The 26,794-nt window shown below is 44.7% G+C and overlaps 2 protein-coding genes across 6 annotated transcripts in view; one reads left to right on the top strand and one right to left on the bottom strand.

Annotated features, from left to right (window-relative positions):
- Positions 1 to 19,120, bottom strand: part of crlf3 (cytokine receptor-like factor 3) — a 57,216-nt gene extending 38,096 nt beyond the window's left edge. The window contains exon 1 of one of the 3 annotated variants that reach the window (XM_078225806.1): positions 18,997 to 19,120. Coding sequence is in view for 1 of the 3 variants with exons in the window: in XM_078225805.1 (XP_078081931.1) it covers positions 4,318 to 4,371 (54 nt within the window). In the remaining 2 variants the exon portion in view is untranslated. Of the gene's footprint in view, positions 1 to 4,317; positions 4,413 to 4,793; positions 4,851 to 18,996 lie in introns of those variants that run through there. The other 2 variants (XM_078225807.1, XM_078225805.1) reach the window with 2 other exon arrangements.
- Positions 19,121 to 20,026: 906 nt separating this feature from the next.
- atad5a (ATPase family AAA domain containing 5a) overlaps positions 20,027 to 26,794 on the top strand; it is a 65,549-nt gene continuing 58,781 nt past the window's right edge. For all 3 annotated transcript variants that reach the window (XM_078225818.1, XM_078225816.1, XM_078225817.1), the window contains exons 1-4: positions 20,027 to 20,358; positions 20,577 to 20,663; positions 21,047 to 22,914; positions 26,022 to 26,112. In XM_078225818.1, the coding sequence (XP_078081944.1) occupies positions 20,589 to 20,663; positions 21,047 to 22,914; positions 26,022 to 26,112 (2,034 nt within the window). In that variant the 5' untranslated portion in view covers positions 20,027 to 20,358; positions 20,577 to 20,588. The remainder of the gene's footprint in view (positions 20,359 to 20,576; positions 20,664 to 21,046; positions 22,915 to 26,021; positions 26,113 to 26,794) is intronic.

Raw genomic sequence — 26,794 nt, 5'->3', positions numbered from 1 at the left:
TTCACAGGAGTACGCCCGCATATCCCGACCTGACACTATTTTAAAGAACAGGGGATTTCTTCCTGATCTCATAGCCAATATTTATCCTTCAGTCCACATCATTGAAACAGATTATCAGTTGGCTATCACATTGTGGCTTGTGGGAGCTTGCCATGAGAAAATTGACTTTCTACAACAGTGACTGCACTTCAAAGAGTATTTTATTGGTTGTAATACACTCGGGGAGGTAATCAATGAAGGATGTTGAGTCTTTCTCCATTATTAATGCAGCTCCTGAGCATTCCCAGGACTCGGGGAAACTGATGTACAAATATTATAAGGTGTTGTGAGAATTCATTGTGATATGTAGTTACACCTTATTTGCCTACAGTAAAAATAGTAAAGGGTGGTTCATTCCTACCACCAATTGTTCTTTCCAAACCCGCAGCCAAAATAGAAGCACAGCAAACATTACAGGATCTGGTCAGAGACTTTGAGCTTTTAGTTACAACAATGGAGAGCAATGTCACTCAATATCCCTCAGTACCTCGTCATATTTGTGTAGCTTATCAGATTTCTGGGAATGTTTTGGAGCTACATTAATAATAAAGACTTAGATTTATACCGCACCTTTCATAATTTCTTGACTTTGGAAATTGCCAAGATGTTTAAACCTTGAAATTCTGACTCTGTTTATTTATCAGTGTCGTGTGTTTTATTTATATTGGTAAAATAGGTGGCCGTTCCACAGATTGAACAGCATACATTTTCCAGACAGGCTATCTTTCAAAGAAAACACATTCTTCATAAATCTATCATTTGGGGTAACGTCTCTGTGCACGGAAAGCAGAAGTCATTAGTATGGAAAGTGGATCATTTTGACACAATCAAAGATACATTCGTTCAGGCAAGACATTTTGCTTCTTAAACACAATTTTAGCATCAAGCACAATACAGATAAAAGACACAGTAAAGCTCCCTTTGCACACAATGAATTAACAAAGAACAAAGAGAAGTACAGCACAGGAACAGGCCCTTCAGCTCTCCAAGCCTGTGCCGATCATGATGCCCTAACTAAACTAAAACCGTATGCACTTAAAGTCCGTATCCTTCCATTCCCATCCTATTCATGTATTTGTCTAGTTGCCCCTTAAATGCCGCTATCGTAGCTGCTCCCACCACCTCTCCGGGCAGCGCGTTCCAGACACTCACCACCCTCTGTGTAAAAAAACGTGCCTCGCACATCTGCTCCAAACTTTTCCCCCACGCACCTGAAACCTACGTCTCCTCGTACTTGACTTTTCTACCCTAGGAAAGAGCATATGACTCTCCACTCTGTCCATGCCACTCATAATCTTGTCAACCTCTATCAGGTCACCCCTCAACCTCCGTCGTTCCAGTGAGAACAAACCAAGTTTATCCAGCCTCTCCTCATAGCTAATACCCTCCAGGTCAGGCAACATCCTGGTAAACCTCTTCTGTAGCCTCTCCATAGCATCTACATCCTTCTGGCCTGACCGATGAAGGCAAGCATGCTGTATGCCTTCTTCACAATCTTATCCACCTGCGTTGCCACTTTCAGTGATCGGTGGATGTGTAGGCCCAGATCTCTCTACCTATCAATACTCCGAAGGGTTCTACCATTTACAGTATAATTCCTACATGCATTGGACCTTCCAAAATGCATTATCCTTTAACATTATCCTATAACAATATCCTTTAAGCTTAACTACTTCAGGGTATCGGAATGGTTGGTGAGGAAGAGGAGGATACGACAAGAAATAACACAATTGGTCCTATTAGTATTGATTTGAATGAAATCCAGATGCCAGTGGTGAAATGAGCATTGCCTTCCCCGCTGTCCAGATTTTAAGAGCAGCGCTACATACAGAATGAGTCAAGAAGTTTAATTTTAAAAACTCTCGTGTGTTTGAACCACAAATGTTGAGCATTGGATGAAAACAGAAAAGTGTATTTTAAAAGAGAAAGGTAAATTGAGAATTGGGCGGAGTTGAGAGATACAGGAAGGCATGAGAGTCAATTCAACTAGACACTGATGGTAACAGATTTGAGCCAAGGGACGATGTGGAACGTAAGCATCAAGCTTTGAAAAGCTGGGTTACTCAAGTAGAATGCTGAGCCCAACTGTTAAAACTTTGTTTTTTAGTTTATTTAATAGTGCCACAAGTAGGCTTATATTAACACTGCACTGCAGTTACTGTGAAAATCCCCTAGTCACCACATTCTGGCACCTGTTCGGGTACACTGAGAGAATTCAGCATGGCCAATGTACATAACCAGCATGTCTTTTGGACTGTGGGAGGGAACAAGTGCACCTGGAGGAAACCCACACAGACACAGGGAGAATGGGCAGACTCCGCACAGACAGTGATCCAAGCCGGGAATCAGAGCCGGCGCTGTGAGGCAGCAGTGCCGAAAAGAGGAATGAGAAGAGAATAAAATTTGAATTGTTATAACACGTGTGATTTTCTGGATGTTAAAACCTCAGTAACAAGAGCAGCTATCACAGCAGCTGGATCAAATCTGGTAAACGGTTAAGTTGAATTCAGCTGAAATTTAAAAAATCAAAAACCAGCCATAAACCCTGCTTTCATGCCACACCACACAGGGGTGAGGCAGGAAGTTGGGACACTTCCGCTATCATCTCACTTCACATATTAACAGATCACAGCATTCTGCTTTAGGAATTAGCCCCAATGAGACAACATTAAGTACAGCCGGGGGAATGGACCAGTAAGAAATGCAAATGTAAACAGAACCACGTGGTCTAGGAACATTGGCCAAGTAGCATTCAGGATCTATGGGCCACAGTTTGAAACCAATCACTCAGTGGGTGGGATTTTCCAGTCTTGGGGCGAGCGCAGCTAAGGTCAATGGACCCTTGCATGGTCCGTGTCCCGCCCGCTACGATTCCCGTGTCGGGCAGGATGGGAAAATTCCACCGTCAGTCACTGATTGGGTAAGATTGCAGCTAAAGAAACAGCCTTTACATTTAAATAGCACCTAATCTCAGCCCTAGACATTGCCAACAGCTTCTGCTCTAATTCAAATAGAGAAACAATAGCTAGAATTTTACATTGACAGGGCAATACACTATAAAATACAGCACACTGTTTTATCCTCACAAAAGACCTTGTTTAGGCCTCAAAATTAGAATGCAAAGTCTCAGTTTTGGTCTATTATATAATATTGAGGCTTTTAAAAGGGTGCAGCTAAGGGCCATTAGGTTAATTCCCAATTTAAAGTGTTTTCAGGTAAGCTCAAAGGGCAGGGTCTCAACACTTTAGCGAAGCAAAGACTTGGGAATGACTGGATTGAACTTTATAAAATGATGATGAGTTTAGATGGTGTTTGAATGGACAGAAGTCAGGGAGGGCCAGATGACTGAAGGCGATTCTTTTCCAAAAGAATTGTGATCTTGTGGAACAGGCTGCTGACTTGGGGGACTCGGGGGAGGCATTGCCTTTTATGTTAAATCACAGCCAGAAAAGTCTCCTAGACTGGTTTCAATCACTGAAAGACATCACAGGAATTTTCTTGTTTTTCCTCCCACTAATTGGGTTGTTAATCTTTTTTTTTGCTTCTCCCAATAGATTAGATCGCAGCATGGGGAATTTTTCTGATGTGATACACGACGACAGACTAGATGGACCAGTAGATTTGCCCCTCGCCTTTACTTTTCACATGTCTTGCGATCTTTAACATTACATCCAAAAGACAGCACCTCACACACAATGCGACACTTCTTCAGCGCTACCTAACCTGTCAGCCTAATTTACATACTCAAGTAGGTGGGTTGGGACCAAAAGAGAAAACGCTGGAAAGTCTCAGCAAGTCTGGCAGCATCTGTAAGGAGAGAAAAGAGCTGACGTTTCAAGTCTAGACGACCCTTTGTCAAGCTGGGGAGGTTGGAACCCACAACTCTCTGACCTAGAGGGGACAATGTTACCAACTAAGCCAGGCTGGTAACACAGACAGAACTGAGCTGCGAGCTGACCCAACACCCAATACAAAGCCCTGTTACTGTTTCAGTTCCTGAATGTCACAGTCTAGCCCCACTCTGATTTCCTCTTCAAATGCATCAACACCCAGCGTTTGAGCCCAATCACAAGCGCCCGACAAACCGTGCACAAAAGTCAGCAGAGGAAAGAATCTGGAACATTGCTGGTGGTACCTCAATGAGTACTGAACCACACTGCCTCACCTGTACAGCTTACTCCAAAATAGGGGCACTTTTGTTTAAACATTGATCAATATAGCAGAATTTGGGTCAAATACATTTTTCCTCATACTTAAAAGCATTTATTTATCACTTACTTGAAAAGTTGGAAGGAATTTATCAGCTCCCCCGATGATAAACGCACCATCCATAAACCACACAGACCAAGGAAGTTCCAGATTCACTTCTCCACTGACTTTATACCATACTGGTTGTTTTAGTGGCTGGGGAATGTTCACAAACCAGCCAAGACACAAGGATCCGGGTTAGCTGCGATGCCGTCTATGGTTAAATAGCCTACCAATACTTACACATAGATTTGCTACTTGCGTATGGTTCCAGAATGTGGAAACAATGGAACCTTACCCTAAGCAAAACTGTGCTTTAGAGACCTGGAGGAAATTGGAAAGGGTCTGGAAGGAAGCAAAAAGGAAAGGGATAGCGAGAGCGGTGGAACTGAAGATGACACACAAAAACTAAGACCAGAAGGACCTGGAGTCCATTAAAACCTAGGGCTGAAGTTTCAACCTTCCTGGTCTCAACAACCTAGTAACAAGTCGGGTAGGTCACTTACAACTAAGCCTTATTCTGAATTTTCAGGAGTGGGGTGGTCAGGAATTAAAAGAAAATAAATCCTTGCACGCCTTCTAAAGAGCAGCAGGGACTTTATAATCCATGCACGCCGCTCAAGAAAGTGACACCATTACAAGCTGCAGCTAAATGAAGAAGTGCAAGAATGGCAAATAAGCTAAGATAATAACTGTGGTTTCCGCAAGTTTCCGCATGTTGCAGCTGAACTAGTTTTCATTTTAAAAGAATTTGAAAAGAAACAGGCAAGTAGTACTGATGGCAGTTCCAAACCACATCCTTGAGATAGTTGATTATTAAAAAAGGACAAAGCTGGATATAAAAATGAAAATATCATAAAAACTTATAAGGCAATTTATGTTCGTTACACAAGATTTCAGCAACTCACAGCAGAATTAGGCCCTTTGGTTGACTTTTTTGATTTTAAACAGACGTTTGGGGGGAAACTGTTCCTTAGTGCATTGTCAAGGCAACGATTTGACCAATCAGAATCCAATTGCCAACCAATCAGCACCTGTTTCTCATGCATTACAAACAGTTGTTCCCTTTGAAATTTGGAATTCTTGCGTCTGTCCGGATGAGTACAAACCAAAACGTTTTGACAGCATGTTGGGGAGAAAAAAGACAAGTTCTGAACGACCAAGCGACTATAAATATTCTATGCCTATCATCCTATTAGAAGACACTAAAAACATACCAATGATAGTAGTCAGGGGCAAAAAAGGAGGAACTTATAACAATTATCACTGGAGAAAAAGTGCTAGGCAAACTAATGGGTTCTCAAGTCCTCTACACCAGATGGCTTGCACACTAGGATCTTAAAGGAAGTGGCTGCAGAGATAGCAGACACATTAGTTGTAATCTTCCAAAATCCCCTAAATTCTGGAAATGTCCCAACAGATTAAAAAACACCACAAATGTATTGTCCCTAGTCAAAATAAGAGGGAGACGGAAAGCAGGAAGCCGTAGCCAGACAGCCCAACATCTGTCATTGTTAATAATGTACTCCAGCATTTTCATTAAGTACAAGTAGGACACTTAGATACCGTGATACAATCAAGCAGAGTTCTTTCATGAGGGCAACTAGGGATGGCTATAAACGCTGGGCTTAGCAGGGGTGCTCACATCCCAAGGCTGCATTTTTAAAAGGTTACTATGTAGGTGCAGCAAGTAACTAGGAAAGGAAATGGAACAGAATAGGATCCCTACAGTGCAGAAAGAGGCCATTGAACCCATCAAGTCTACACTGACTCTCCAAAAGAGCATCCCACCCAGGCCCTCCCCTCCGCCCTACCCCCGTAACTCTGTCATTTACCATAGCTAATCCACTTAACCTGCACATCTTTGGAACTGTGGGAGGAAACCAGAACCCGGAGGAAACCCACGCAGACATGGGGAGAATGTACAATCCCCACACTGACAGTCACCCAAGCCGGGAATCGAACCTGGGCTCCTTGCGCTGTGAGGCAGCAGTGCTAACCACTGTGCCACCGTGCTGCCCAGGATAGATGCTCAGAGGATGTTTCCCTTTGTAGGGGAATTCTAGAATTAGGAAGTACATTTGCAAAATATGGAGACTCCTACATAACATAGAAAAACTACAGCACAACAGGCCCTTCGGCCCCACAAGTTGTGCCGAACATATCCCTACCTTCTAGGCCTACCTATAACCCTCCATCCTATTAAGTCCCAAGAACTCATCCAGGAGTCTCTTAAAAGTCCCTATTGAGTTTGTCTCCACCACCACTGACGGCAGCCGATTCCACTCACCCACCACCCTCTGTGTGAAAGACTTCCGCCTAACATCTCCCCTGTACCTACCCCCCAGCACCTTAAACCTGTGTCCTCTCGTAGCAGCCATTTCCACCCTGGGAAAAAGCCTCAGAGTCCACCCGATCTATGCCTCTCAACATCTTATATACCTCTATTAGGTCTCCTCTCATCCTACGTCTCTCCAAGGAGAAAAGACCGAGCTCCCTCAGCCTATCCTCATAAGGCATGCCACTCAATCCAGGTAACATCCTTGTAAATCTCCTCTGCACCCTTTCAATCTTTTCCACATCCTTCCTGTAATGAGGCGACCAGAACTGAGCACAGTACTCCAAGTGGGGTCTGACGAGGGTCTTATATAGCTGCATCATTATCCCCAGACTCCGAAACTCAATCCCTCGATTGATAAAGGCCAGCACACCATACACCTTCTTAACCACCTCCTCCACCTGTGGGGCCGATTTTAGAGTCCTACGGACCCGGACCCCAAGGTCCTTCTGATCCTCTACAGTACTAAGAGTCTTTCCTTTAATATTGTACTCCTTCATCCCATTTGACCTGCCAAAATGGACCACTATGCATTTATCTGGGTTGAAGTCCATCTGTCACTTCTCCGCCCAGTCTTGCATCCTATCTATGTCCCTCTGTAACTTCTGACATCCCTCCAGACTATCCACAACCCCACCAACCTTCGTGTCGTCAGCAAACTTACCAACCCATCCCTCCACTTCCTCATCCAGGTCATTTATGAAAATGACAAACAGCAAGGGTCCCAGAACAGATCCCTGGGGCACACCACTGGTGGTGACCGACCTCCATTTAGAAAAGACCCATCTATACACACTCTCTGCCTCCTTTGGGCAAGCCAGTTCTGGATCCACAGGGCAGCAGCACCTTGGATCCCATGCCCTCTCACTTTTTCTAGAAGCCTTGCATGGGGGACCTTATCGAACGCCTTGCTAAAATCCATATAAACCACATCTACCGCTTTCCCTTCGTCAATGTGTTTAGTCACATTTTTGAAGAACTCCACCAGGCTCGTAAGGCACGATCTGCCTTTGACAAAGCCGTGCTGAGTATTCTTGAGCATACTAAACCTCTCTAAATGCTCATAAATCCTGTCCCTCAGGATCTTCTCCATCAGCTTACCAACCACTGAGGTTAGACTCACCAGTCAGTAATTTCCTGGGCTATCGCTATTCCCCTTCTTGAAAATAGGAACCACATCCGCAATCCTCCGGCACCTCTCCAGTCTCCATCAACGACGCAAAGATCATCGCCAGAGGCTCTGCAATCTCTTCCCTCGCCTCCCACAGTAACCTGGGGTACATCCTATCCGGACCCGGCAACTTATCTATCTTGATGCCATTCAAAGATTCCAGCACAACCTCTTAAAGTCCACAGATAAGACAGATGAGAAGAAATTTCTTCTCTCAGAGAATCATGAATCTTTGGAATTCTGTCTCCTACAGAGCAGTGGAGGCTGGACCATTGAATATATCTGAAACAGACAGATTTTTGAACTATAGGAGAGTCAATAATTATGGCAAACAGGCAAGAAAGTAGAGTACAGCCAAGATCAGATCAGCCATGATCTTACTGAATGGTGGAGCAGACTCAAGGAGTTGTATGTTCTACTCCTCCGCCTATTTCTTCTGCTTCTTACGCCACATGATAACTAATAACAACTCTGAGTGAAGAGAATTCTGCTAAATTCTTTACTGGATTTATTGGGAGCCCCTTTGCAGAGCTGCCAAATAATTCCTCGAACTGATTCATCAAAGTGCCATTCCCACAAGCTTGGTTCTTTCTTCATGCCAATTTGGATTTCTAAAATGCCTTTCATCACCTTTGGATATCACAAAGCACATCTCAGCCAGTAAAGTATTTGAGCTGTGTATTCACTGTTGTAATGTAGGGAAACGCACCAGCCATGTTGTGGTACAGCGAGCAATGCCGGTTGAGAGCCCACCCCAATTTACGACAAATTCAAAAACATACTCTTGTATTTGCTTTGAGCAAGACAGGCACAGCCAGTTCTATCATCTACACAGTGTAATGATGACTCTGCAATATAGTTTAATTTTCAAACTTCCCCTATTCTCCCCCTTGCTAATTTCTTACTCTCCTTTCCTAAGGTTCTAGTTCAGTGACCTTGAGCACCCATTAAGCAGATTGCTGGTTTTGGCAATCTTTCTCTTCCCCTACCTCCATATTTTTCCCCTCCTTGCCAAAGGTTGCGCCTCATTCAATCCCACTGATACTTTTACAGTGCTCTTGTACTTCATTCAAGTGACCACTCCTACCTGCTACGCCCAGACATCGGGAGTAAAACAGCCAAGACCAATCATGGCATTATCCAACACGCACACAACCCTAGAGGAACAGGAATAGACCATTAAGCCTGCTCTGCTATTCAATATGATCATGGCTGATCGAACACTTCAATACCTTTTAAACCCACTATCCCCATAATCCTTTGTGTTATTGTGAATCAGAAATCTATCAATCTCTACCTTAAACAGACTTGATGACTGAGTTTCCACAGTCCTCTGAGGTAGAGAATTCCAATTATTCACCACACTCCGTGTTAACAAATTTCTCTTCATCTCGGTCCTAATTTTGAAATTGTGCCCCCTGGTTCTAGACTCCAATAGAAACATCTTACCTGCATCTGCCCTGCCTATTCCTTTCCTCAGTATCTGGCAGGTTTCAATGAGATCACATCCCAGTTTGTCCAATCTCTTCATAAGACAGTCCCACCATCCCCCAAACAAGTCTGGTTAACCTATATTGCACTCCCGCTATAGAAATGACATCCTTTCTGAGGTAAGGGAACCAAAATTGCACCCAGAGCTATAGGTGCGGTTTAACCAAGGCCCGATACAAGTGAAACAAGACCTCACTACTCCTGCATTCTTATCCTCTCGCAATAAAGGATAACATTCCATTAGCCTTCCTATAACTTGCTGGACCTACATCTTCACCTTCAGTGATTTATGGATAAGGACATCCAGGTCCTTTTGTACATCAACACTTTCTAATCTCTTACCATTTAGGAAATACTCTGCACATCTGTTCCTTCTACCAATGTGGATGACCTCACATTTACCCACATTATATTCCATCTGCCATGTTCTTGCCCACTCACTAAGTCTGTCCAAATCCTCCCGTAGCTTCTTTACATCTTCCTCACAACACACATTTCTGCCGACTCATCCGCGAACTTGGAAATATTACATTTGGTCCCCACATCCAAATCATTCCTCTAGTACAACCTTCTTACTTCTAACAATTTCCTTCGACTCCTCATTCTCCCTAGTCTTTGGGATTTCTACATTTGGGAGATTTTCTGTATCTTCCTCAGTGAAAACAGACACAAAGTAATCATTTAACTTCTTTGCCATTTCTGTTTACCATCATGAATTCTCCTGACTCTGTAATGGATACATTTGTCTTGGCCAAAAACTTTATTTTCATATACCTATTGAAATGTTTTTTTTTGCAAGATTGTATTCATAATCCATTCTCCCTTTCTTATCAGTTTCTTGGCCTCCCTTTGTTGCATTCTAAAAGCACCCCAAATCTCAGATATACTATTACTCCTGTCCACTTTGTCAGCCTCTGATATAACCCTTAACTTCCTTTGTCAGCCACAGTTAACTGGCTTTTTTGGATTTTTGCATCTTGAAGGAATACATAGGTGAAGTAAGCTATGTAGTACTTTGAAGACTATCCACTGAATATGCACAGTCATACCTTTTAAAGCATTTTCCCAATCCATCTCAACCAATTTTCCCCTCATGTCTTCATCATTTCCTTTATTCAACTTTAACACCCTGGCTTCAGATTGAACTTTCGCACTTTCAACCATAATTAAAATTCCATCATATTGTGGTCACTCATCCCCAAAAGGTTCCTTCACAATTAGGTTACTAATTAGCCCTTTTCCATTATATAATACTAGATTTAGAATAGCTGTACTCTAGTTGGCTATCATACTGGTTTAGAACCCCATTCCAACACACTCCAAAGCTAGTCTTCCACAGCATTAGTGCTCATTTGGTTTAATCAGGCTATATGCAGATGGAAGTCACCCATGATTACTGCATTGCCCATGCTTCATGCTTCTCTCATCTCCTGATTAATTCCATGCTCCACATTACCATTGGGGCGGCACGGTAGCACAGTGGTTCGCACTGCTGCCTCACAGCGCCAGGGACCCGGGTTCGATTCCCGGCTTGGGTCACTATCTGTGTGGAGTTTGCACGTTCTCCCAGTGTCTGCGTGGGTTTCCTCCGGGTGCTCCAGTTTCCTCCCACATTCTGAAAGATGTGCTGGTTAGATGCATCGACCCAAACAGGCGCTGGACTAGGGGAATTTCACAGTAACTTCATTGCAGTGTTAATGTAAGCCTTACTTGTGACTAATAAATAAACATTACCATTGCTATAAACAACTCCAACCAATGACTGCTGCCCTTTGCTGTTTCTTAGCTCCAACCAAACAGATTCCACAGAGGGCGGCACGGTGGCTAGCACGGCTGCCTCACAGCGCCAGGGGCCCAGGTTCGATTCCCGGCTTGGGTCACTGTCTGTGTGGAGTCTACACGTTCTCCCTGTGTCTGCGTGGGTTTTCTCCAGGTGCTCCAGTTTCCTCCCACAGTCCAAAGATGCGCAGGTTAGGTGGATTAGCCAGGCTAAATTGCCCCCTAGTGTCAGGGGGGCTAGCTAAGGTAGATACATGGGGTTATGGGGATAGGGCCTGGGTGGGATTGTGGTCGGTGCAGACCCGATGGGCCGAATGGCCTCCTTCTGCACTGTAGGGATTCTATGATTGTTCTTCCAATCGGAGGTTCTCCCTTACTACTGCATTAATCCCATCCCTTATCAGCGTAACTCCACCTTCTTTCCCTTCTTGTTTGTCCTTCCTAAACATCAAATTCCTGGTGAATTCCGATGACTGAAATGTTAACCTTCCTTATCTCTATTCGGATATTTTTATTTAATCAAATTTTATTAATATTTTTACAATCTTTCATATCTTCTTCACAATCTAATAGATCTGAATAGACAGTTGCCAACTTGGTCACCATGCAGAGGTCAATGATAACTCGTCATTGGGATCAAATGAGGGGCTCTGCGGTCTACTGCATAACACAGAATAATATTCTGAAACTGGTAGCCCCTGGGATGGTGATGGTGTAGTGCCCATTAATCTTTTGTACTGGAATCATTATTAGCACTCTGGAACCAGAGGTACTTTATCAGGCTTATCAATGCTCCCAGGCTAATACCCTGAAGCTCTTTCAGCTCCTCAATCCATCTATCTCTCACATATAGACCCTTTGTCAATCTGTTCTTCTGAAGGATTTAACAACTAAAATGTTAATCTACCTTATCTCCTTTCAGATTTTATTTCGTCAGATTTTTTTTGACAATATTTCATATATTTTTCGCCACAATCTAATCTAGACACAGCAATATACCCATTCAGCCTCAATTAGAAATACTAAAAACACTGCTTTAATGTCATTAAAGTCACCCACAGTGACACAGTGGTTAGCACTGCTGCCTCACAGCGCCAGGGACCTGGGTCCAAATCCGATCTCGGGTCACTGTCTGTGTGGAGTTTGTACTTTCTCCCCGTGTCTGCATGGGTTTCCTCCGGGTGCTCCGGTTTCCTCCCACAGTCCAGAGATGTGCGGGTTAGGTTGATTGGCCATGCTAAATTGACCCTAGTGTCAGGGGGATTAGTAGGGTAAATATGTGGGGTTACGGGAATAGAGCCTGGGTGGGGCTGTGGTCGGTGCAGACTCTATGGCCGTAAGGCCATAAGACATAGGAGCAGAATTAGGCCACTCAGCCCATCGAGCCTGCTCTGCCATTCAATCATGGCTGATACTTTTCTCATCCCCATTCTCCTGCCCTTTCCCCATAACCTCTGATCCCCTTATTCTTATTAATCAAGAACCTATCTATCTCTGTCTTAAAGACACTCAATGACCCGGCCTTCACAGCCTTCTGCGGCAAAGAGTTCCACAGACTCACCACTCTCTGGCTGAAGAAATTCCTCCTCATCTCTGTTTTAAAGGATCGTCCCTTTAGCCTGAGGTTGCGCCCTCTGGTTCTAGTTTTTCCTTCGAGTGGAAGCATCCTCTCCACGTCCACTCTATCCAGTACTCGCAGTATCCTGTAAGTTCCAATAAGAATCCTCCTCATCCTTTTAAACTCCAACAAGTACAGACATAGAGTCCTCAACCTTTCCTCATACAACAAGCTCTTTATTCCAGGGATCATTCTTGTGAACCTACTCTGGACCCTTTCCAAGACCAGCACATCCTTCCTTAGATATGGGGCCCAAAACTGCTCACAATACTCCAAATGGGATCTGACCAGAGCTTTATACAGCCTCAGAAGTACATCCCTGCTCTTGCATTCTAGCCCTCTCGACATGAATGCTAACATTGCATTTGCCTTCCTAACTGCCGACTGAACCTGCACGTTAAACTTAAGAGAATCTTGAACAATGACTCCCAAGTCCCTTTGTGTTTCTGATTTCCTAAGCATTTTCCCATTCAGAAAATAGTCTGTGCCTCCATTCCTCCTTCCAAAGAGCATAACCTCACACTTTTCCACATTGTATTTCATCTGCCACTTCTTTACCCACTCTCCTACCTGTCCAAGTCCTTCTGCAGCCCCCCTGCTTCCTCAATACTACCTGTGCCTCTACATATCTTTGTGTCATCTGCAAACTTAGCAACAGTGCCTTCAGTTCCTTCCTCCAAATTGTTAATGTATATTGTGAAAAGTTGTGGTCCCAGCACTGACCCCTGAGGCACACCACTAGTCACCGGCTGCCATCCTGAGAAAGACCCCTTTATCCCCACTCTCTGCCTTCTGCCAGTCAGCCAATCCTCTATCCATGCCAGGATTGTACCCTTAACACCATGGGCTCTTAACTTATTTAACAGTCTCCTATGCGGCACCTTGTCAAAGGCCTTCTGGAAATCTAAATAAATCACGTCCACTGGTTCTCCTTTATCTAACTTCCTTGTTACCTCCTCCGTATGGCCTCCTTCTGCACTGTAGGGATTCTATGAAATAATTCACTCTACCCATTTTATGGGCACAGTATATCAAATTTGATAACTAACCACTATACAAAACAAAAACCACAAAAATCAGCTTCAACAGACACAGTCACCAGAAATCAACAAGAATTAACAGCCATTCCGCTAACTTGCCACATGTTTCTCTCAACCATAAAATTCTACTGCTGATGAGAAAAAAAAATATGGTGGGGTTCTTTCAGAAGAATCGTTAATAATAGGAATAGACTATTCAGGTCATCAAACTGGACCCTCTAGCTTCTTCATTGGATCTAAATGACACAGTGCATATTTCCAAACGGCTGTTGGAATGACTGATGCTTAACCCATCCATCAGACAGTGTAATCTCAGGCCTATGTCTCCCCAGTCACTGCTAATAACTCCTAGGAGAAGCAAAGTATATGATAGAGAGAAGTACATATTTCCCAGCACACTCGGTTCCATATCGTGATGTACTGAATCTAATATATGAGCCTTTGAAAACAAGATGCAGATTTCTTGGTGAAATATACCTTTCCAAGAGGTACTTCAGTGCAATCTGTTTTGATCCACACAGCAACTAGGTTTAAGCTACAAGCTAATGGCACATTATTTTTGCAGCCATTGGGTTAAGAAGAACCATCTTTCAGGGATGCCAATAAATCACTATGTTTGACTTGTGCGGGTCCACTCCGCGCTTCTCGTGTGCACTGTCATTTAGTCATCTGAATTACAGGATTTCCTTTTTAATACTTAAAATTTCAGTGTAATGAAATGAACAGATGTGATTAAACAGATACCACCTTGCATCTTCCACGTGGTGTGGTGAGGACTTGAGCCCGCAACTGAATCAATTATACTTAGGCAGGTGATTTGAGGAAGCATTTTGTATGCATTTCTGTATGCAAAGTGTGTAACATGATTCACTGCCCAATTTCTATGAACACCACAAGTCCACACAGGGTGTTGCACTTCCAAGTAGAACCCAACATACTTTTGGCAAATGTCTTACTCATTCATACTGCAATTTTCACTTCTTCGAAATTCTTTGAAATGCCTTCTGTCCTACAGGTCTAAGTTACGTACTTAGTGAATGATAATGTACAGATTATAAAGCGCATTAACTCTTTTCTTCCATTTTAAGGAGGGATCTTTATGAAAGAAATTTTGACAAACTAACTTGTCCCTTGACCACTGCTATCTCTGGGTGTTGACTCACTCTGGCACATGGTTTCACGATGCTCAGGTTCACGCTTAGCTCTTAGCCATTTTCATCCACAACCTGTGTTTGCAACTCTATTCGACCGCAAAGGGCATCAAAGCCCAGATTTATTCTCACCAGACACCCACACATGCACTCTCTGCGTATCACTGTTCAATGACCAGAGACTGATAGTTTTCCTCCTCTCTCCACCTGTGTGAGAGAGACTATTTTTAAAAAATTATTCATTCATGGGATGTGGGTGTTGCTGGCGAAGTCAGCACTTAATGCTCATCCCTAATTGGCCTCAGGAAGGTGACGGTGGGCCATTTTCTGAACCGCTCCAACCATTGTTGTGGTTTTGAGCCAACTGAGTGGCTTGCCAGGTCATTTTGGTGAGCATTTAAGAGTCAACCACACTGCTGTGGATCTAGATTCATGATGTGGAGATGCCGGCGTTGGACTGGGGTAAACACAGTAAGAAGTTTAACAACACCAGGTTAAAGTCCAACAGGTTTTGCTACCAAATAAACCTGTTGGACTTTAACCTGGTGTTGTTAAACTTCTTACTGGATCTAGATTCAGACTGGGTAAGGATTGCAGGTACCCCAAAGGATGCGTTTTTAATTATTTATTCATGGGGATAGGAGCATCACTATCAAGGCCAGCATTTATCAGCCATCCCTAATTGACCTTGAGGAGTTGGTGATGAGCTGCATTCATGAATTACTGCAGTTCATGTGGTGTAGGTACACCCACCGTGCTGTTAGGGACAGAGTTCCTGGATTTTGACCCAGTGACAGTGGAGGTATAGCGATAGTTCCAAGTCAAGATGGCAGTGGCCTGAAGGGAAACCTGCAACAGGTGGTCTTTCAGATTGGTTTCAAGTTAAATCTAGCAGTTTCATATTCACCGTTGTGAGATTTGAACTCGTGTCTAGAAGTCGCGCGTGGCAGAAATGCAACTAACACTTCATATGAAGTCAGTTAACCTCCTTCCTTTTTACTTCCCTTGAAGTTTTCGACTGCACACAGTTTTTCAGCAAAAGAACCTTCAGGGTAACTGGATTGTGTGTGAACAACTATTTCTTCAGCCTTCAATACAAGATTGAAAAATCATCTGTGTCATAGTGCAAGCAAAAACATGCAGTATACCACACCGTGGCACTGACCATGAGGAACACCATGAGGATTAGATAGGGTGGATAGTGAGAGCCTTTTTCCTCGGATGGTGTTGGCTAGCACGAGGGGACATAGCTTTAAATTGAGGGGTGAGAGATATAGGACAGATGTTAGAGGTAGGTTCTTTACTCAGAGAGTAGTAAGGGCGTGGAATGCCCTGCCTGCAGCAGTAGTGGACTCGTCAACATTAAGAGCATTCAAATGGTTATTGGATAAACATATGGATGATATTGGAATAGTGTAGATTAGAGGGGCTTTAGATTGGTTCCACTGGTCGGCGCAACATCGAGGGCCGAAGGGCCTGTACTGCGCTGTAATGTTCTATGTTCTAACACCAGGATCATGAGCGCTTATTTAAACAATCAGCCCAGTGAATAAACCAATCACTTCGTGCAACATAGAACCACACACACCCAGAAGGTCCCAGGATACAACTATTCAGGCTTGGATTGATATGTGCCAATGAACATTCGCACTACACAAGTGCCAGTCAATAACTATCTCTAAGAGAGAACCCAACCATCGTTCCATGGCATTCAACGGAATTACTGTTGCTGAAACAGCACCATCAACTTCCCATGGGTTACCATTTATCAGAAACTGAAATAAATCAGCCATAGAACGTGGCTACAAGAATAAGTCAGAGGCTGGGAATTCTGCAATGAGTAACTCAGCTCCCCAATCCCTGTCCACCATCTATAAGGCACATGTCAGAACTGTGATGGAATATTCTCCACTTGCCTGGATGAATGCAGCTCCAACAACACTTAAGAAGTTTGACACCATCCAGGAGAAGCAGTCCACTTTATAGGCATGTATCCAACACCTTCAACAGTCACTCCCTCCACTACCAATGCACAATGGTAGCAGGTTGTAACATCAACCAGATGCACTTCAATTCGCCAAGGATTTTCTGACAGCATCTTACAAACCATATAGGAGGACAGGGAAGCAGACACATGGGAGCACCACTCCTGCAAATTCCACTCCAAGCCACACACCATCTTGACTTGGAACTATCTTGCTGTTCCTTTGCTAATTGGCAGATCAAAATCCTGAAACTTCCTCCCTATCAGCACTGTGGATGTCCCTGCACCATGTGGACTGATGTGATTCACAAGAAGGCAGCTCACCACCACCTTCTCAGAGTCAATTAGGGATGGGGCAATAAATGTGGACCGAGCCAACAATACTTGAACCCTATAACAAAAAAGTCTGCTCTCTGGCTTGTACTGAGTGAGTTGATCTCAATTAAAGTGACAAATGGGAAATGGGACGGGGAATACAGGGTCCCACTCATGAGTGTCATCAAGTAAGCTCCATCTAAAAAATACACATGCATGGATATTGGGCAAACACAAAATCAGACTTGGCTGAAATACACCATACAGTTAAGTAGTTTCTCAACTGAATCTGTACTTGCACAAAGAATGGGCGAAATACTGGAGCCAACCTGACATGGTCAGTGGATTGAGAGCGGTGGGAGAAAGATGCTAGAAATGGTCATAGTCCATTGCAAATCAGTTCTAATTTATGTTAACTGAAAGGGGGAAAATCCTAGAGTATAGAAAAGACAAAATAATAAGAAAAGGTAGGAAAAAGTATTGCGAACTGTGATGTTCGTCCAACATTCCAGATTTTTTTCTTCAGGGAATCTTGAGAAACCAAACTGCAATTTTAAAAAATACTTAAGTAAAGAACTCCTGCATAACTTGGATCGCCCTTAACCATCTGCAGTTATGTCACCACAAATGATTCTGGCAACTGAAGGCATTCTTCATTTTCAGTATGCTTGTTCCAACACAGAATTAGTCGGTCTGGTTTCTGATGTTTCCTTATTTAGCTTTGTAGAGTAACTGCAAATTGACCTACCTATTCATTCTCCCTCCTTGTGGGTCACTGTTCCTAATAGCCTTACTGGGATCAGGGACCAATAAATAACTAAAATAAGAACACATGCACAGTAGGCATATTTCCACTCCACTCAATGTGGCATTCCCAAACCAATACCAGCAGGGAGTCTTAATGACAAAATCCAATAGTAATTCACTCATAATTTCCAATACACAAATCAACACTGGGGAAGAAAGCCATGAACTGCAAAACCTCAGAAAAGGAGGATCACATTAAAGCAATGAGCTTTCTTTGCAATGCAGAAATCCATTTAAGTCCTCCCATATGGTCTAGCGATTAGGATTCCTAGTTTTCACTTGGGCGGCCAGGGTTCAACTCCAGGTATGGGAATCAGTTTTCAGGGCAGCAAAGTGGCACAGTGGTTAGCACTGCTGCCTCACAGCGCCAGGGACCCAGGATCAATTCCGGCCTCAGGTCACCGTCTGTGTGGAGTCTGCACATTCTCCCCGTGTCTGCGTGGGTTTCCTCCGGGTGCTCCGGTTTCCTCCCACAATCGGAAAGACGTGCAGGTCAGGTTGATTGGCCGTGCTAAATTGCCCCTCAGTGTCAGGAGGATGAGCAGGGTAAATGCATAGGGTTGCAGGGATAGGACCGGGGTGGGATTGCTTTCAGTACAGGCTTGATGGGCCAAATGGCCTCCTTCTGTACTGTAGGGACTCAGAGATTCAGCAACCAAAACTAAATCCACCCAATTCACAGATTTCAATCCAATTCTCATTAAATAAAATTAAAAAAAGTTATTAAACTGTTCTTTAAAGTTAAGATCAAGGCATTTTTTTTTAAAAGTGCAGAATTGAGACATATAGAAGAAAACTCATGATAAAAGTTCCTGGATCCAAATAAATAATGACAATTGAAGTGAAGGATCTCCCATGCCAGATAGTTTAAAGTTTCTGCAGTGCCCAAAGCCGCTGCCAAGCGGACAACCTGACAAACCACTTCCCCTCAGAGAGCTCCGAGCAAACTGACCACTTCCAAACATGAGGATTCCCACTTCAACACTGGGCAGAAACCTGTTTCCAACACACTCACCGTGCGGGTATCAGCTCATAGTGAAGCCGAGCACAGAGCGACACAAGCTCACAGCCGCACCGGACTCTGACAGGACGAGGCACAAGGCCCAGCGAGCTCCTCCTCCCGGGTCCTCCCGGCCCAGCGCCCCCTCCCGGCCCAGCGAGCTCCTCCTCCCGGGTCCTCCCGGCCCAGCGCCCCCTCCCGGGTCCTCCCGGCCCAGCGCCGCCTCTCGGCCCAGCGCCTCCTCCCGGGTCCTCCCGGCCCAGCGCCCCCTCCCGGCCCAGCGAGCTCCTCCTCCCGGGTCCTCCCGGCCCAGCGCCCCCTCCCGGCCCAGCGAGCTCCTCCTCCCGGGTCCTCCCGGCCCAGCGCCCCCTCCCGGCCCAGCGAGCTCCTCCTCCCGGGTCCTCCCGGCCCAGCGCCCCCTCCCGGCCCAGCGAGCTCCTCCTCCCGGGTCCTCCCGGCCCAGCGCCCCCTCCCGGGTCCTCCCGGCCCAGCGCCGCCTCTCGGCCCAGCGCCTCCTCCCGGGTCCTCCCGGCCCAGCGCCCCCTCCCGGCCCCTCCCGGCCCAGCGCCCCCTCCCGGCCCAGCGCCTCCTCCCGGGTCCTCCCGGCCCAGCGCCCCCTCCTGGCCCAGCGCCTCCTCCCGGCCCAGCGCCCCCTCCCGGGTCCTCCCGACCCAGCGCCCCCTCCCGGCCCAGCGTCTCCTCCCGTGTCCTCCCGGCCCAGCGCCCCCTCCTGGCCCAGCGCCGCCTCTCGGCCCACCGCCCCCTCCCGGGTCCTCCCGGCCCAGCGCCCCCTCCCGGCCCAGCGCCTCCTCCCTCCTGTCAGTCAGGCCCGGCTGGCGAGGGGCGGGTGGGGTCGGGTGATTGACAGCTGCCGGGGAGCCGGGGGGGAGGGGAGGCGGGGGGGGGGGTGACTGAGCCAATTAACCGCCGGGGGAGGCTGGAAGAGCCAATCCGGGGCGGGGCTGTGGGTGGGACCTGGCCCGCCATTGGCGGGCACGCGCCGGCCGGCCCTGCTATTGGCCGCTGGGGCGCGGGGGCAAAGGTCAGAGTGAGTTGGCGCCATTTCTGGCTGGTTCGGGCGCCCGTTTGAAAGAGGATTTCCCCCCCTCCTCCTCCAACCAGCTCTCTGGGGTATTCAGAGGGGGGAAAAAACAAAGGGCAAGGGGGGGGGGGGGAAAGGATTAGGAGCTTTATTTTAATATATGTTTTCCATAAACGATGCAGTGTAAAATCGACGTAATGCGAGTAACTGGCGGTTTTTCATTTTGAAAGGCAAATTACAAGAGGAGGTTTCTCAGGCTCAGGGCCCTTGTCAGAGGGCAAAAGGGGGAGCAACGAAATGTGGGTTCACCGCCTTCGACCCGAAGTGTCTTAAAGGCAAGTGTGTGGCTTTGAATATGGATGTATAATTAATGTTAGCATTTGTTGGAGATTGGTTTAGTCTGAAATGGGCTTCATGTCTTTCATTATTATTGTGTACAGATTAATTTGAGTTTAACTTGTGTATTTTTCTGAATACTGTGCGAGAAAACCAATTTGCGTGATTGCCAATAGTAGTTTATTTTGTGTAATATTCTTTGCTCTTCCCTTCACAGGTTTCTTTCTGAATGCCAAGGAGGGTAGAGATCGTTGATATGGTTGGGATTATTGCTATGGCCGGTACGGTGGAGGAATATGATGAGGTGAGAACATCTGGATTATTTTTTTTCCCCATTCCCCTCTTGCATTTTTCTGAAATTCCATGCATGCTGCAGTTTTGAAAACACACGAACAATAACAATTGCTAATATCACCTGTCATTCACTCAGTTTATATAGTTGCATGTATTACTTGTCCAATTAACGGCGTGTGTAATGTGTGGCAAGAAGTAAACAGAGAGCGTAGGAGCTCTTATCAAATGTACTGGACGAGACATTTATTGATGATCTACTGCAGCTTAATGATTAAATGGACAGTAACTGTGTTACATGTCACTTTTATAAAATAAGTCATTTTGGATCAAAGACATGCAGGTGAATGGTGCTATTACACACTACTGGACTTTTTCAATGTGTTTGTTTTACAGCCGTGTAAGAAGCCGAAAAAAGATGCAGAGGATTCCTCCACGAACACAATCACGAGCTACTTTTCACCATTATCAAAGTCTGTTGACATTGCCTTTCCATCACCCAAATCCAGCAACATAATGGATTATTTCAAGAAAACTCCAAGCGGACGAAACGTTGCTTCAGATGCGTTTGGTGAATGTGAAGGAAAGAATTCGGCTGTAACATCTGTGGACTGTCATAAAGAATCATCGATGGCCTCGGAGGAGAAGCACCAAACGCCAAAGCGGAAAAGACTCAGTAGAAGAATTAATTTAAGCCGTAAATTGAATGAATGTCATGAGGTAATTGAAGTCAGTGATGTGAGCAACTCGAGTATTGGAGAGGTCTGCGGCGTGAGATCGGGTGTTGGCGTTCTTGGGAGTGACACCGCTGCACTGATTGCTCAGCTTTGTGCAGAAAGCCAAGAGCTATTTGAAGAGAATGAGGACAGTGTTTGTGTGGATTCCAACGTCATACGAAGGAGGACAAAAGCAGGGAACAGAAAGAAAAGCTGCAAAGAACCCAGCGATCATTCAAGTAAAATCTCCAAAAAGACACGAAAAAGAAAGGTTGCAGGTAATAACGAAGATCCCTCAAGACAGACAGATGTTGAACTTGTGACAAAGGATGGTTGGTGTGAAAAGGGTGTTGAAAGGCCAGAGATTCAAGGAGCTACTGTTCCTGTGGTTATTGAAAGTGAAAAAATGTGCCTCAGTGAGACAAGTTTGGATACAACAGCTGACAAGACTTGTCAGGTGAACGACAGTACTGTTACTGTGTCATTTGAAGACTTTATAAAGAACCAGGAAACTGAAGAGTCTTCAGCCGAAAAAGCAGCAGGGGATGATTCTGAGATAATCGAGGAAAGTAACACACTTCCCAATTTAACAGACGACATGAGTTCAGCTGCTCCCCAGCCAGTATCCCCTAAAACAATGACTGTGCACGTTCAGATTCACTCTAGTCCTATATCTACCTCATTTCAAAGTTCCAAAACGAAACAGAAAAAAATAGCGTCAATCTTTTTGAGAAAGAAAACAGACTCTGAAAGCGAAGCTGTTGAAATCCAACCGGTGAGTCCGCATCCCATTGAGAACACTGAGCCAGTTCCTGCAAGGAGATCCAACGTGGTGATAGGGGAGGAGGAGTTAGAGTTGTCGGTATTGGATGTCATTGATAAGAGTCCCGTGAAGGCTAAGTGTAGTCGAGCTGAAAGGGAGCAGTTTATGAATGCTTTCAGACAACCGCCCTCTTCAGATCCAGCAAAAACTGGACTCAAGAAGGTGGCGCACAAACCAAAGGCCTCAAAGCAAGGTTTAACACCAGGAGAAGCAGCTGAAGGGGGTGATGATGAGCCCAATCTGGAGAAGGGAAAAGAGGAATTAGCCCAGATTACAAAGGCTGAGATGTCAAGCAAAGGCAGTAAAGATGCTAGGGTGGAAAAAAGTGCACCTGGAGATGCAACCATGAAAAAGAATAAAAGGTTAAAACGCAGAAAAGTTCGGAAAGCAGAACGTAAAAGCCCAGATGACTGTGAAATAGCAGGAGAGGAAATTAATCCTCATCTGAAAACATGCGATGAGGCAACTAAAGAATCAAGAGACCCAAAGCCTTTTGATCCAGCAACGACTCGATCAAGTGAAACCTGTAGAGTTACACGGAGGAGCCTTAGACAGCAAAGAGATGCTCTGGATTATTGCCTGACGCCAGATAAAGCCATTGGTGTGGATTGCCTGGGTGTTCCAGTCCGTAGGTCAACCCCAAAATTGACACGTTGGTCTTCTGAAGAAAATAGCATCTACAAAGCAGAAATGATTCCTGCGACCTGTAACAAAAGTCCAATCAGGTAATGTGCATTTTAAGTCTACACCGTTGCAGCATTGGTTGTGACTGTTTGATCTGTTGTCATTTACACCCAAATGTAAAATCTACATTTTGATAAGCAGTTTAACTTTCTTTAACCAGCTGCATCATCACTCCCTTCGCAGTATTTCCTTTACATCGTATTATTGTCCTCATGGGTGTCAAATGAAAAGATTCAACAGAGAATCAGAATCATACAGTGCAGATGAGGCCCCTCGGCCCATTGACACACCGACACACGAGAAACACCTAAACTCTCACCTAATCCTAGTAGTAGAGGCAGGTACAATGTGGGTGGTACAGTGGTTAGCACTGCTGCCTCTCAGCACCAGGGACCTGGGTTCGATTCCTGGCTTGGGTCACTGACTGTGCAGAGTTTGCACATTCTCCCTGTGTCTGTGGGTTTCCTCCGGGTGCTCTGGTTTCTTCCCACAGTCCCAAAGACATGCTGATTAGGTGCATTGGCCATGTTAAATTCTCCCTCTGTGTTCTCGAACAGGCGCCTGAGTGTGGCGACTAGGGGATTTTCACAGTAACTTCATCGTAGTGTTATGTAACCCTTCTTGTGACATTAATAAATAAACTTTAAAAACTAATCCCATTGATCAAAGGACATTGGGGAAAGTGTCCTTGAAAGTGGAGTCACAGGTGACATGGTGGTGAAGAAGGCATTCAACGTGTTGGTTTCATTGGTCAGAACATTGAATGTGGAGATGCCGGTGTTGGACTGGGGTAAGCACAGTAAGAAGTCTCACAATACCAGGTTAAAGTCCAACAGGTTGGACTTTAACCTGGTGTTGTGAGACTTCTTACAGAACATTGAATACAGGAGTTGGGACATCTTGTTGAAGTTGTACAAGACATTGGTAAGGCCAACTTGGAATACTGTGTACTGTTCTGACAACCCTATTATAGAAAGGATATTATTAAACTAGAAAGAGTACAGAAAAGATTTACTAGGATGCTACTGAGACTTGATGGTTTGAGTTATAAGGAGAGGCTGGATAGACTGGGACTTTTTTCCCTGGAGCGGAGGAGGCTTCGGGGTGATCTTCTATAAAGTAATGAGGAGCATAGATAAGGTAGATAGTCAACATCTTTTCCCAAAGGTAGGGGAGTTTAAAACTAGAGGGCATCGATTTAAAGTGAGAGGGGAGAGATACAAAAGGGCCCAGAGGGGCAATTTTTTCTCGCACAGAATGGTGAGTGTCTGGAATGAGCTGCCAGAGGTAGTAATGGAGGCGGGTACAATTTTGTCTTTTAAGAAGATAGTTACATGGGTAAGATTGGTATAGAGGGATATGGGCCAAATGCAGGCCATTGGGACTAGCTTAATAGTAAAAACTGGGCAGCATGGGCAAGTTGGGCTGAGGGGCCTGTTTCCATTGCTGTAAACCTCTGACTCCACCAGCATTTGGCCCATAGCCATGAATGTTTTGATGTGCCAAGTGCTCATCCAGCCCCTCCCCTCTGTCCTATCCCTGTAACCCCACACATTTGTCATGATCAATCCTCCTAACCTGCATGCCTTTGGATTGTGGGGTGGAAACCAGAGCACCCAGGGGAAACCCACGGGGATAATGTGCAAATTCCATATAGGCAGTCACCCAAGACCAGAATCAAACCCAGGTCCTGGCACTGTGAGGCAGCAGTGCTAACCACTGTGCCATCGTGTTCTTTGCTAGTTTGTTGTGGTGTGTTATTATAATACTTGCTGTGATACCCTCTTGATTTTAACGCAAGCTAAACTTTTCCCAATTAGGGGAGGGAAAATTTTGTATCATTCCCAGCTAGAGGTTAAAGAGGTCCCTACAAGCAAGCGTTTGCCTCTGTGTTTGTAACCAACTGCAGAAAAATTGGAAATGTAGATTCCTTCTCCCTTTGTGCGAATTGTGTTTTTTTTAACTCCATTTTCTTCTGTTCTGTGAATGGTGACCCAAGGCTCTGGTGCAGTTACCTCGGTGTGAACTTGAGACATTAGGCATCCGGATAATATTTGATCATGTAGGGGCCTCACCGCTGAAGCTGATTCTGTCTTCACTGGTGCTATGCACAGACCTGGACCTTGTCTGCTCTCAGTTCAAAGATACTGAGGCAAGATGTTGTGCCCCTCACTGCTGCCTAGCTGAGTTCAGCTCAATGTGTGCGGTCTTGAGGTGATATTTTTAGTGGATTAATAACCGGTCTGAATGGTGGAATTTCCCCCTCTGTTTGAGTTGGTGCCTGGCCTTGGCTCAGTTCTGAGTGTGTAAATACCCAGATACTATTTGTTTCCTCTCAATGTCTCAGCGGAGTGAGCCTTGACCACATCGTTCTGAGGAGATAAGAACGCTTTTTAGAAGGGGCTCATTGATTGCATGCCTGACCTGTGTTGACAGTTATGACATTAGGGTAGCTGGGAGTAACCTGCCCTCACAGTTTATGATGGGGTGGGGGAGGACTAGAGGTGAGTAGAAATTATGATAGGATGTTGCGCTGATTGTATGTATTACATGGATTAATCTGCTCCTGGAACAGGTAACCTCCGGGTCATTTGAAATTTGAGGACAATAGGTTTTTATTGCATGCAGTTATTGAGGAAGATAAAACAAAAGTAGGAGTGAAAGTATAGATCAATCACGATTAGTAGAATAGAGGAACAGATTTTAAGGAGCTGAATGTTCCTACGTTCATGCACCCAATAAGGTTGATGATAAACCTGTGCAGCGCTGAGCAAGTGGTTTAAATGCCCATAAATGATTGAAATGCCATGTGTATATTTTAAACTTTTATGATTCAACCTTTAGTCAGAATGTGTAACATGATACCAATGAAGTAATTGAGGAGAATAACATAGACATGTTTAAAGGAAGATAGATAAATGAGGAAGAAATGAATGGAAAGATATATTGATGAAGTACGGTGTGAGTAGACTGAGGTGGAGCATAAACACAAGCACAGACCCGTTGGTCAGAATGACTTAATATTTAAAGTTAATCCTGTATACAGAGCAGTAAACTATAACTTGAATAATGGGGTTTCTGTGTAAATTTATAATGTGAACGAAACGTAGAATGAAGTTTCACTATATTTTGTGTATTGGCTTTTCAGAATGAAGTTTACACGAATCACTCGGTCCCAAAATGATTTAAAAGCAAAAGAAATGGACGAGAACACGGAATTTACTCCAAGGAGCAACCAGGTGATTGTATTTTCAGGAATAATATTTTTAATGAGATTTATTGTTCTATAAACAGTAATGTGTGCAAATGCAGAGCTGAAAATATAGCTCTTGTTAGGGTGTATGTTGAATACTGTCCTTTCAAATTAGGATTTGAAATTGGCCCGGGTAGAATGACCATAGAATCCCTACTGTGCAGAAGGAGGCCATGTGGCTCATTGAGTCTGCATCGACTCTCCAAAAGAACATCTTACTCGAGCTCTATCCTCGTAACCCCATTAATCACCCTAACCTACACATCTTGTGACATTGAGGGGCAATTTAACATGGCCAATCTACCTTACCTGCACATCTTTGGACTGTGGAAGGAAACCGGAGCACCCGGAGAAAACCCGTACAGGCAATGGGAGAATGTGCAAACTCCACACACGGTCACCCGAGGCCCGAATTAAACCCAGGTCCCTGAGGCAGCACTGCTAACAGTGATGTTTCAAAATATGGGTGAAGTTCTTTATAAAAAAAAGATTTCACATTTTAAAAATAGTCTAGATATAAATTCTTCCCAAATATAAAAATTTTAAAGATAAACATTTGATTAAGCTTAATTGATTTTAATTAATTGAAATTAATGATAAACCTTAAGAAGACTTAGGCTGGTGGAATGAATGAATGAATGAGTGACAGATGAAATTTAATGCAGAGG

The sequence above is a fragment of the Mustelus asterias genome, chromosome 12 (assembly GCF_964213995.1).
Source record: "Mustelus asterias chromosome 12, sMusAst1.hap1.1, whole genome shotgun sequence".
NCBI lineage: Eukaryota > Metazoa > Chordata > Chondrichthyes > Carcharhiniformes > Triakidae > Mustelus > Mustelus asterias.
Note: the sequence above shows the minus strand (reverse complement) of the source record. Positions and strands in the feature narration are given on the sequence as shown.